This window comes from Aplidium turbinatum, chromosome 9 (genome assembly GCF_918807975.1).
Source record: "Aplidium turbinatum chromosome 9, kaAplTurb1.1, whole genome shotgun sequence".
In the NCBI taxonomy this organism is placed as follows: domain Eukaryota; kingdom Metazoa; phylum Chordata; class Ascidiacea; order Aplousobranchia; family Polyclinidae; genus Aplidium; species Aplidium turbinatum.
This window is the reverse complement of record NC_137480.1, coordinates 18,887,567-18,900,514: the sequence shown is the minus strand read 5'-3', so window position 1 is coordinate 18,900,514 and position 12,948 is coordinate 18,887,567. Positions and strand designations below refer to the sequence as shown.

Genomic DNA, 12,948 nt, shown 5'->3' with positions numbered 1-12,948 from the left:
CTGGTTGAATGCTGCTCAATATTATGCCGAGAGACTTCCACAAGTGAAAGAAATAGTCAATGCATGGGAAGGTGAAGGAGTTATTGTAAAGAGCGTCAAAAATTCAATCAACGATCCAAAGTTGACTAGTCAGTTAACAGAAATATGCCTCCACTACAACAATATTTCAAACTTAATACTCAAAATGGAAAGTTGTACGTACACCATCAAAGAGGCCCATGCTGATCTAAATGCCCTTGATTTCGGAAAAGATCCGCTTGAGCTCAAAAATTACATTAAGAAGCGATTGGACAAAAACGATGTGAAACAAATTATGGAGCTACAAAGACAAGACATTTCACTAGCGTTTTATGCAAAACTGCAGAAGTGTCAACCCACATCAGCATCTGTAGAGCGCTCATTTTCCTTACTAAAGTCATTTTTATGTCCAAATCGTAACTTCAAAGACTCTAACATTCCACACTACATGAAACTGTACTACAACAGTGGTTTAAAATAAAAACTGATGTGTATTACTGTTATGTTGCGTATGTTTTACTCTTTAGTTCCGTGAGTGACGTTGTTCGCATGTAAAAATAAACGATTTTCACATAAAGTCATATTTTCCAAAAAATAAAGTCATATTATTGATTTTTTAAGGTCATATAAAAATGGCCCTTAGGGTCATTCCATTATATTTCAGGTCAAAATTAGAGGAAATGCCACCCACACTCTCTGATTTGGTTGATTTTGACATGTGTGAAAGATGGCAACCCACTGAGCTCAACAAAAAAATTTTTTTTCAAAATTGGTCGAGTGGTTTTAAAGTTACACCATTTTCAATTTTATCCGCACGGTGGCAGTATTTCAGCTCCAAATAGTAAAAATGCCCCAATATCTGTGATACTGAAGCTAGGAAGTTGATGAAAATATGTAGAATACCATTTTGGGGGATGAGGAATCCAAATTTGCAAACAGAATATAAGAAAAACATGTAGTTTTGGAGTAATTTGATTATAAATATTTTTTGAGATATATATTTTGGGGAGAAATTTGCCCATGTAGCCGAAGGAAAATAAAACATTTTTTTTGGAGGGGATGTTAAGTTGGACTTATATTTTGATAAACACACTCCAATTTTGTTGTTCCATATTGTTCCTTGCCTGGACTGGTGGTCAAAATTCTTTCTAAAATTTTGCAAATTTTAAATGCTTTTTTAACATTGTACAGTAGGGCCATTTATAATCATCAGATTTTTTCAAATTTTGTAACCACTAGTCACAGATTTTGCTTATTTTAACATATTTTGTACATACTAAAATGGAAATAGCAAAAAAAATTTTGAAGTATCTTCATTGGGGGCCGAGATATAGCACTTTGAATTTTCGGCCACTAGTACGATCTTGGAAGCTGAGCACAGCCATTTTTTCATTTTGCGCCTTCATTTTTTGGCAATGACTCTTTACCTTGAACGATTTTCGCACTGAAAACATGCATTTTATCAATTTAAGATCCAAGGAATTCATTTAAATTGCAATTAAAAATATGCTAAGATGAACATTTCAAATGGTAATTTAAGTTTAAAGTTTTTCTTAATTGATTTTTGATACGCTAAGTTTGGGAAATATTTCGGAGCGTTGAGAAAAAGATCCCAACAAAAAATTTTTTTCAAACAAAGCAATTGAAGAATAATATTTTCACGAAATTTGATTGATGTAAGTTTTGAATAAACCAAAATATTCAACTTAGAAAATATCAACCCATACATATCAAAAAAATGAAAATAATTGAAACATAACTGATGCTTTGTCACAATATTTGCAGGGTTCAGCCATATTATGGTCCATTTCTTTAAGAATTGTTTTATGTGTCAAACTACCAATGTTTTATTATTCAGCTGATATCACACAGCTGGTCTAACCAAGATTTTACTACCGTTTCTTATCAAACCAGCACCTGCACCCTTATCATTTCTGAACTAACTTTTCATTGAAGTAGAAAACTGCCTGGCTATGATGTTTTTATTATTCAGCAGGAAAGGAGTTGTTAAACAGTTTGGTTTGGAAAAGACCATATATGCTGGATGCCACCCACTTCTGCACTTTGAAACTAACTCCACCTTCTACATCCAATGGTAGAAGTTACACTTTTAGCTCGCAAGAACTGAACAAACTTGAAAAACTTTTTAACTAGACTGATGTGCAATTTAGTGTATTTTTTATTACTTGATGCTCACTCAATAATTTCTAAGCTGTACCTATGGGATTTAATTATACTTTTAACTTTTTTGATCATATGAATTGAAACAAATCACTGTCAGATGACAGACATTGCAATTTGCTGTTTCAAAAAAGCCAAAACTTCATGTCAAAGAAATTGGAATTTTGCCAAACTGAGTATCAGTTTTAAACTGCAGTCCCTCTCAAAAAACACATGGAACAACTAAAATAACTCATCATAAAGACATAACATGAACAGGTAAATAATTTCAGAAAATTTTTTTTGAGTTTGGTCATGGCTGCATGGCCAAAGCACCCCCCAAAGTTATCCCCCCAAAATTTTTGAAGTGTTGTTTTCATTTATAAATGATATCTTTTCACCAATTTTGACTGGAAATTCAGATTCCTTGCCCCCAAAAAAGGTATTCCACATATTTTGGTTGTTTTTTTAGCTATAAATTACGAGATATTAGCAAAATTTGAATTTTGGTGGGCATGATGCCCCTGTCAGGTGGTGAATTTTAAACCCCCACAACTTCTAAACCACTTGTTCAATTTCAAAAAAATTTTTTTGGTGTGCTCAGTTGATGATTTTAAACTTACTGCCAAAGTATGAAACATTTCCAAGAGTATTGGTTTTTTCATGACCTGAAATATAATGGAATGCCCCCCTAGTTATTATCAGTGAAATAGAATGTTTTCAAACGAGTTTTGAATTCAATCAAATTTTCAGCTATCACAATTTTCAATACCACAACTTTTCGTGCTTTGTGATTTTAAACGCTTAAAATGGTCATGTTAATGTCACAGGTCTTCAGTGCAATTGTGATGCTTCTGTTCATTGCCCATGCCTTCCTCTTATTTCGAGGAGATCCGCCACGAAGCGAACATGTGCCTGAAAACCAAGAGCCAAAGGTTTAAGATATACGTTTCAGGTAAAAAATACTATCCTGCTATATTTCTGCCAAGGCCTGTTTTCGAGTAAAATGTTGATACCGAAAGTGACTTAGTGAGGGAAAGTGAAAAATTCTGCTAGCTCCAGTTTTGTTGCATATCAGAATATGTTTTGGTGAAATGTAAATGTTTCAAGTGAACCGATTACCTACACACTTCAAGTCCAAAGTAAATTTGTTTAACAAATGAAAACAGAAAGATCAGCAACCTCTCAAGAACATATAGCTCCACGCAAAGTGAAACACTTTTTTTGTGATTTGAAAGATAATGCCCAATATCTAAGACATTAATATCACTGCAAACGGATGCCAATTGTTTTGATCTTTTCTAAAAAAAAGACCAACCTTGCGTTTCGCTAGCATTTGATCACTTATGTCACCAAATAACTATCCATGTATGCAAGCCAAAGAACAAAAATTTAAAGCCAAATCAATCTGACAAAAAAAACTAATTCTAAAGCAATCGAAATCAACTTTTTTTCACTGCGCTGAAGAGATCTCTAAGATCGAGGCAAACAAGATACGTTTGAGCGATACGTATGGGAATATATTTTTTTTGAACCATTCTAAAATATCTGGTCATTTTTTGTACGAAAAGTCTTATAAAAATGTAAAATTGTTTAAAATTGCAAGTGATGTTAAGTGCCTATTCTTTTACTTTTTACATCGAATTGATGTCACCCATCCCATATCTAACATAATTAAGCATTTTCCAGCTTGGAAGTAAAGGGAACACAATGAAATTATTTGATACAATCGTTTCTATTGGAAAAGTTCGATATTGTGACAAGGATGATGCAGTTGATGCTTCTTCTGCTTTAAATTCACAGCGTAAAATAATTTAAGAGAAATTATTTGGACGTCGATGTTTACAGTCTGTCATACCAATCCATTTTATGAACTTCAGAAGAAAAATGTTTCTTTATTCATAACATCACTCCAAGACCGTACAATACTAAAAACATATTAAGCACTCAACCGGTATTGGAGTTTTGGTTGCTGTTTTCTAGAATAGGTCAACAGATGTCCAGGATTACAATCAAACAAGTCATGGGCATTAGGGTGGAGTGAAAATAACTTTTTCGCGAAATTCAAAAACATAGCCCCCTAAAAAGTTGCTTTTGTTCATGAAAAACACATTTGTGAAAAAAAAAAATAAAAAAAATAATGTCTTGGTGAATCTCAATCCACAAATCAAAGATGGCCGCCAACTTTGCTTAAAAATACAGTAAATTCACCATAACTTTGCCAAATACTTGCCCAATTTTCATCATATTTCAACAAGCTTTCCTCGTTCATGTCATAAAACACTAGAAATACATATAATGACAGCGTGAGCAAATTATGACGTCACCAAATCCAATATGGCCGCCAAATTCAGTTTTTCACATTTCCTATCCATGTTCCACACTTCTTTTTCGATTTGCTCCAACGTTTGACAGTTATATGGTTATGCTGTCTTCTGTCGTGGGTACGATTGTTTCTCTTGATAATAGTAAATACAGATGGAAGCTTTATTTAGTTTAGTATTCATCTAGAAATTAAAAATACCTTCAATAATTGCAACAGAGTAGGATAGGACGTTTAGCCGTTAAGCCCGTAGAATTAACGTTTCCAGTTCACGCCACGTGGAGGCAGTCCTACATGTGAACCTTTTAGGGGACAAACCGGGGATGGAATACGTTTGTCGCCCAAGGGCATTCTGGGAAGTCCAAGGGATATGAATTTCACCCCAGAATCACCTGTTCAATGTAACCTTCACTGAAATTCTAAACTTTGAAATCAGCCTTGCTGTCAAACTTTGGGATTTTGCACCTGTTCTCTATTCGAGCCCTGATCAGATGATACCATTTCTGTTATCTTCTCCACAAACGGAGCCTGAAGCCTCTGTCACAAGCATAACATGGCGTTCCACAGCCGTTATGACAGGGGAAACTTTCAACTGTGAGAGGACTCATCGTGAATGGATTTGTTTTGATCATATTAATCAAATCTTTATTGCTAAGGTTCTTGGTGTAGGGAGGTTCAGTGATATCTTCGGTCTGCCAGTCAATTATTTCTATATAATTTCTAGCGTGAGGGTTCAAGGTTGGCACTCTAAAAACTCGCACTGCACTGCTGCTCTTGCGTTCTCTGGACTTCAGTATTCGCCTGACAGCTAGTTCTCTGATACTGATGTTGTCGTCTGCCAACATTGCCAGCAGAACGTTTTCAGGGTGCGCAAAAAAGGCATTTCTCTGGATAGCATTCATAACAACTTCCTTAAGCTCATCCTCAAGATATCTGGTCTTGTCTACCATGTTGTAGACATGTTTTGCTCCATCTGTACACAAAGATGCCTTTTTAATGGAGAACCACATCGGTGCATACACTTTCAAAATAAAGGTGCTTCTGTTGAAATATACAACCGCAATATGCGATTTGCTAAAGTTAGCCATCTTGCTTGATTAATTGTACCAGGGCATTTGAGTGAAAGGTCCAAAGAGCAACAACCTTTGCTAATAGCCAGACAGATTTCAAACAGATACGTCTGATCGGTGCTTAAGTCTTTGGGTTGCAGTATGTGCTCTAAATCACAAGGTACTTTGTCAAAATTTACCAGTGGTTGACGGTCACAGCCTCACAGATATGAACGGCTATGCCGATTGGTCCTGCAAATCCATGGGGGCCAGTAGTTGGACCATCTATCTTCTGAAAAAGATACCTGAGAGGTATCTCATTTGCATGCATATCACCTTTATTTTGAAAGTGTATGCACCGATGTGGTTCTCCATTAAAAAAGCATCTTTGTGTACAGATGGAGCAAAGCATGTCTACAACATGGTAGACAAGGCCAGATATTTTGAGGATGAGCTTAAGGAAGTTGTTATGAATGCTATCCAGAGAAATGCCTTCTTTGCCCACCCTGAAAACGTTCTGCTGGCAATGTTGGCAGACGACAACATCAGTATCAGAGAACTAGCTGTCAGGCGAATACTGAAGTCCAGTTAACGCAAGAGCAGCAGTACAGTGCGAGTTTTTAGAGTGCCAACCTTGAACCTTCAGGCTAGGAATTATATAGAAATATTTGACTGGCAGACCGAAGATATCACTGAACCTCCCCACACCAAGAACCTTAGCAATGAAGATTTGATTAATATGATCAAAACAAATCCATTTACGATGAGTCCTCTCACAGTTGAAAGTTTCCCCTGTCATAACCAGGATGTGGAACGCCATGTTAATCTTGTAACAGAGGCTTCAGGCTCCGTTTGTGGAGAAGATAACAGAGATGGTTTCATCTGATCAGGGCTCGAATAGAGAACAGGTGCAAAATGCCAAAGTTTGACAGCAAGGCTGATTTCAAAGTTTAGAATTTCAGTGAAGGTTACATTGAACAGGTCATTCTGGGTGAAATCCATATCCCTTGGACTTCCCAGAATGCTCTTGGGCGACAAACGTATTCCATCCCCGGTTTGTGCCCTAAAATGTTCACATGTAGGACTGCCTCCACGTGGCGTGAACTGGAAACGTTAATTCTACGGGCTTAACGGCTAAACGTCCTATCCTACTCTGTTGCAATTATTGAAGGTATTTTTAATTTCTAGATGAATACTATACTAAATAAAGCTTCCATCTGTATTTACTATTATCAAGAGCAGGTTTTTTTTAAGGTTTGGTTTGGGCGATCGCTAAGTAGTTTTAAGAGACCGCAAGTGTTTCATTTAAATACCAAAAAATAACCATATTTGCTTAAGACATAGCGAGAAGCAACCATTACTTTTCTACTGTAGTTGCAAGTCCCAATTTTGGGAAACCGCTGGAGAAATTTGGGGGACCGTTTCGGTCCCCAAAAACACCTTAAAAAAACACTGATCAAGAGAAACAATCGTACCCACGACAGAAGACAGCATAACCATATAATTGTCAAACGTTGGAGCAAATCGAAAAAGAAATGTGTAACATGGATAGGAAATGTGAAAAACTGAATTTGGCGGCCATATTGGATTTGGTGACGTCATAATTTGCTCACGCTGTCAGTATATGTATTTCTAGTGTTTTATGACATGAACGAGGAAAGCTTGTTGAAATATGATGAAAATTGGGCAAGTGTTGGCAAAGTTATGGTGAATTTACTGTATTTTCAAGCAAAGTTGGCGGCCATCTTTGATTTGTGGATTGAGATTCATCAAGACATTATTTTTTTTATTTATTTTTTTCACAAATGTGTTTTTCATGAACAAAAGCAACTTTTTAGGGGGCTATGTTTTTGAATTTCGCGAAAAAGTTATTTTCACTCCACCCTAATGGGCATGCTGATATAACCCAATCAGCAAATCAGTCATTTTTTGCATTAATTCAACGTCTGCAGACGTTGAATCAATGCAAAAAACGACTGATTTGCTGTCTGGGAAGGAAGCATTGATTGTATTAGTAAGGTTAACGAAAAGTGTAGACGTTGCATGAAATACTGTATCTATTAATGCAAGATTAATTAAATTAAAATTCGCGTCAAGTAGTCTCGCGGTGAGATGTCCCTGCGGCAGGTCGGCTGCGGTCAGTTGTCTTGCGACAGGATGTCGTGTCGCCTGTGTGATTCAAATATATTTAAACTATTTTGTTTTTACCCAACAGCTCCGTTAAAGCTGTAATATTGTTCACCGTTGTGAGACGGCTTTGATACGGCGTTGATAGCGTTTTTCGACTCTCAGTTATCCAGCAAAACTTACAATATTCGCAAGGCTAAGCATTATTAATTTCCATGTGCTTTTTTCGTGACTTGAACCATGCTTCATTCATGTTGATAGCCATCACGCACAAACGACAAGAGCACTTTGATCCATCAAATACTTCTGCCACGTTTCACTTAAATACCATATTTACCATATTTACCGTTACCATATTTCCAGTAAAAGTTTAAACAAACCTCTGGGACGTTTCCTTCCAAGAGTTAAACTTATCTTTCGCTAAGCTTATCTTGATGTGTAGAGGAAAAAACTTGCTTAAAAAAGACAGTTATCCTCTTGTGGCCATAATGTTTAAGCCAGTTCATCACCAATTTGGTTTTTAAATCGGGCTGGTCAAGGCAGAGGTGTAATTAGCTGGAGCATTTCCACTGTGCATGCTTGAAGTTTCATTACTCGAAGACCATTTCGCTAAATTGTGTGAGATGTCACAATCTCCCAGGACAACCCAGTGTTTCAGCGTGATCAAACAAAAAATTTTTTTTTCAAGAAGAATAAGAGTCCTTTTGTTTTTCTGAGAGACTTAAATTCGGTGAAGCTAAACCTGTTCAATATCCGATGCAAGTGTTTAGTGTTCCTGCATATAAGATTTTTGTGCAATACCTTACGTTAGATAATATGAAACCAAGGAAGTTTCCAGAAATAGTTGATAAAACTACCATTCAACGTTTTATAGGCAGAGAAAACTTTTTCTCAAACCGTTGAAAATTTTCATGATCAGATCACCGCTACAATGCGTGATGGAAATCTACAGGAAAATCTGCATCAGGCATTGCAGAGTGCAAAAAACAGTGTTGCAGAACGCGTTTTCGAATATTAAATTCTCATCAGTGCAACTACGTGTATGAACGTAATAACAATACCTTACGTTACTTTCGAAAGTTTGCAACCGTGCCAGTTTTTTTTAACTTAAATTATTTGGGTTTCAAGCACGTTTTAACGTTCTCGTTTTTTCGCTTTTACCTTTTTCTAGACCTTCAGTGACCAACATTTATATCAAATTGATTGAAAATACCTTGCAATGCAGATTGCAGAATGTTGTAGTAGCCGTGCAGTATGTGTAATTTGATTGTGTGTACTTATACTCATATGCTGTAGCAGCACTACTTGTTGTTGTTATTTGGAGAACTATTGAAAAAAAATTATTATAACTGTTTTATCTACAGGAAGTCGAGCTGACAGCCGTTCCTTTGCCTGGTCATCGATTTTGTCAGAAAACTTTTTGTTTTGCTTGCATCGGTGATGTCCCCGTTACCCTCGGTAACGGGGACATCACCGGATAAAAACTGGACTACTACTACTACTACTTGCACCCATATTATGTTGATTACATTTTTCCTTTCATCGCACTATTGCGCAAATTAACACATTGGTCCTCGTTGTGTATGTTAAATCATGTTTTCTTAAAGAGTTTATTAGATTGTAATATGAAGAGATAGCAGCTTTCAGATAGTCCTTGGATATTGTTTGTAAAAATTTTTGTTGTCATCACTCTTGTTATTATTAAGACGTTGGAAATTATTGCGTTAAATTGACAATTGTGCCTTCACCATACTACTATACAGGTTGTATTGCATTTTGTTCACCGTTTTGCCTAATGGAACGTGTCGTGGACTATTTTTTTTTGCAAACTGCGTGGAAAGTGCCTTCATGAAATTTTGATTATTTGTACAAAATTGTGTGTTTCTTGAGGTACCAGGTGATGCTTTCCAAACTACGAGTTGCCAATCGTAATTTTAAGATCGCCAAACAAATGAAAGTAGGCTACAGTGGACAGTTTCCGTTGTAAACTGCCCACCTAATAGTCGCGTAGAAAACTATTTTCTGAAATATAGGGCCGCACAACAAAAAGCTTGAAAAACCCTTTCTCTGGGTATACACTACAAGACGCTTAATTTAATTATGAAATTACGAGAAACAACTCAACTGACTAAAAGTACATGCAACCCAAAACGAACTTTTTTTTTCAAAACTAGTGAAAGCTGGTTGCTGGATCAGTATATACAATGTCGAAACATATTCTGAAGAAGCGTTTGCATGTAAAGCATTAAAAATCTCTTTCAATGGCCACAACTATTTCGTTCAATTTCCTCACGCCGCTAAAAAAGAGATCTGAGTAATTTATATTTTGAAATTACCACCTCAAAAGCAAAATTGTACTCTTGTATCGAAAACGTTCCTTTAAAGAACTTGTATATGACGTAGGTACTAGGTATGTAGCCTTTTATTCAAAGCATTTTGTTTTCCGCAAAGCTTTTCTTGTATCGTTGAAAGTCTTTTTTTATTTCTGTTTTCAAAATTAATGCTTTAAAAAGGATTATCTCGTTTCATAAAATTCAAGAAATGAAAAGCTTTCAATTCCAAAGCATCAGCGAATGTTGAGGCAGTGGGAAGGGGCTAATTTGCCCCCTGGGTAACTTCTGTAGCTTACCTTACCTGCGGTGTTGAACGGCAGCTCCCCTCGACACCACTAGCTTCATCATAAAAAGTACCGTATATGGCCTATACACAGTTTATCGTTTTCGTTTATGACGTAGACTTCTATGAATTTGTGGAGGAAATTACAGATATTGCAAAATGGTAATGTAATACCATCAAAATAATACTATATTTATGTTTGAATAGCGAATTGCTTCCAGTCGTGCTGGAAAGTTCAATGAACATGACTTGAAAAAATCTTGCTGGACGTTTATTGCAGTAGACGTAGTCTACAGTGTTAAAAATAGAACATCAACTAAGTGGTGCCCCACAGCTTGATTTCCAAACAGGCTGAGTATGCTCAAGTGCAAAGTTTCTTGTTTTTTTAAGTGTGCACAGGGGCGAGTTTAACGGATGGGAGCTCGGGGAACTTTTAGATCGGGGGCCCCGTGAAAAACTTTGCAAGGTAACTTGAAAGTCACCCACACCGTTGCTAATGCTTTTCCGCCAAGCTTAATCGCCACCTTGTAAGTAAAAATTAACCTTGAAAGAAAAAGGAGGCATTTTGCAGAAACTTCAAAAGCTGAGAGAAAATAACAATAACAACACAAAATCACATTTTTCCACGTCGGAGCCTTTCACAAGTGGAGCCCGGGGCAACTTCACCCTCTGCCCCCCTCCCTAAATCCCGGCCTGAGTGTGCAAGATGCGTGACGAACTTTCGCTTAAATCCGCTAATTACAAATTTATAAAAAAAAATATTCGTCAAGTGGTGTCGCTCTCTCTCTGTAGGTATCACAGCTGATACAGCCCTTGATGTACAATGATGTTCCAGTTTGATCGATCTCGTGCGTCTTGCCAAATTTTAGTGTCGTCGTTAGTAGGCTTTAATGTGCGGTGCTCAATTGAGGTGAAAAGTCCATGCATGCGCCGGTAGAGAGGGTTGTCTTGATGGTTGCCTTTTGCAATTTACTGTAGGCCATTATAAATTGTCTTAGTCATTCAAACTCGGTATTGTTCCCACTGCACTAGTGGTGGTGGCCTATTTTTTTTCCTTGCAGGGATTGTCTTTACTCCTATTAAAAATTTTAATTGCCTAACAGTATAATAACTAGGGCCATTTTTATATGACCTTAAAAAATCAATAATATGACTTTATTTTTTGGAAAATATGACTTTATGTGAAAATCGTTTATTTTTACATGCGAACAACGTCACTCACGGAACTAAAGAGTAAAACATACGCAACATAACAGTAATATACATCCATTTTTATTTTAAACCACTGTTGTAGTACAGTTTCATGTAGTGTGGAATGTTAAGAGTCTTTGAAGTTACGATTTGGACGTAAAAATGACTGTAGTAAGTTTTACAATCGCTTTGACTTTCGCTGCATTTGATTCTTTCACTTTTGGCATGCTGAACCAGATATTCTCTCTATGTCTAAGTCTCTGTATATATTTAATAGTTATATTCTTCAGTTTGCTACTAGTTGTACTGTATTTGTATATAAGTAGACCAAGGTTGAGCTTTTTAGCTTGCTTACCCACTGACTGAACTTCACATGACCTCCCACTTCAATGCACAGAAGTAGAACAGATTGTGTTGCAACACAATGCAATGTGTGACCTCATATTGCAATGTGTGACCTCATAAAATATAGGTCTGTGACTGTAAGTGTTATGTAGGCTAATCCTACAGTTTGCCTTCGTTTAATCAGAATTGCCTTACTTTCTTAGTGCTTAATTGCTTCACCGCTTAAATTAGTATTTTTTATTTAAAGTATACAACGGTATGACTTTATATCTCAAAAATATGACTATATAACTTAAAAAGCTGATTTATGACCTAACCAGGAAAATATGACTTTATACTGTATGACTTCATAACTTTCTTAATATACCTCATAGGGATGCGGTTTTTGCGTTAAAATTGATTTCACGACTTACTGATGCATAGAAAAAAATATGACTTTAATGACTTTAAATGGCCCTAATAATAACACTTAAAGTAGCAAATGATAGACCTTTTGTATATTTTGAAGACACAATATTATCTACTTGACAGCAAAAACGTGACTTGAAGCTTTTATCTTATATACCATATAGCCCACCTATAACTTCTCGTTCATTCGCCAACAAACCAAACTAAACCATGACAATGCTTCATATTATAGATATCATTTTCCATTCTGTGTCTTTACAGTAGTAGGCTTGGCCTAATCTATCAATGAAATATATTTTTGGAATTGCAATCAGATATCAATTTGTTTTCATACGTTGCAGCGTAGCCTACTAGTGTTTATTGTTGCGATACACGTCATCACAAAAGAAATCTTACTGACTTTTTATTGGGGTTTAAGAATCACACGTCAATTTAGAATTAATTCATTTGTCATATCGATTAAATAAATATATTGTACGCTAGGCTACTAACACCATTGGTTTGTGGAATGAGTTTGCCTGTGCTGGTTAGCTGGTATAAAAAAATATTGGTTAGGGTTAGCCTAACCCCGCCTCTAAGATTAGCTTTTCTAACTAAGTTAGTAGCCTACAGCCATGAACTTCTAGACTACCAGTAGTCTAGAACAGTGCTCTTCAACCTTTTTGTCCGTGGTACACCTTTTTTAAATTTTTAATAACTTCGTATACCTCA

The 12,948-nt window shown here is 36.3% G+C and overlaps 1 protein-coding gene across 2 annotated transcripts in view; it reads left to right on the top strand.

The window, feature by feature from the left end:
- Positions 1 to 12,726, top strand: part of LOC145777596 (plasmolipin-like) — a 43,493-nt gene extending 30,767 nt beyond the window's left edge. The window contains exons 4-5 of one of the 2 annotated variants that reach the window (XM_082589016.1): positions 3,009 to 3,133; positions 9,042 to 12,726. In XM_082589016.1, the coding sequence (XP_082445142.1) occupies positions 3,009 to 3,119 (111 nt within the window). In that variant the 3' untranslated portion in view covers positions 3,120 to 3,133; positions 9,042 to 12,726. Of the gene's footprint in view, positions 1 to 3,008; positions 3,134 to 8,551; positions 8,974 to 9,041 lie in introns of those variants that run through there. The other variant, XM_082589017.1, reaches the window with a different exon arrangement.
- Positions 12,727 to 12,948: the final 222 nt, after the last annotated feature.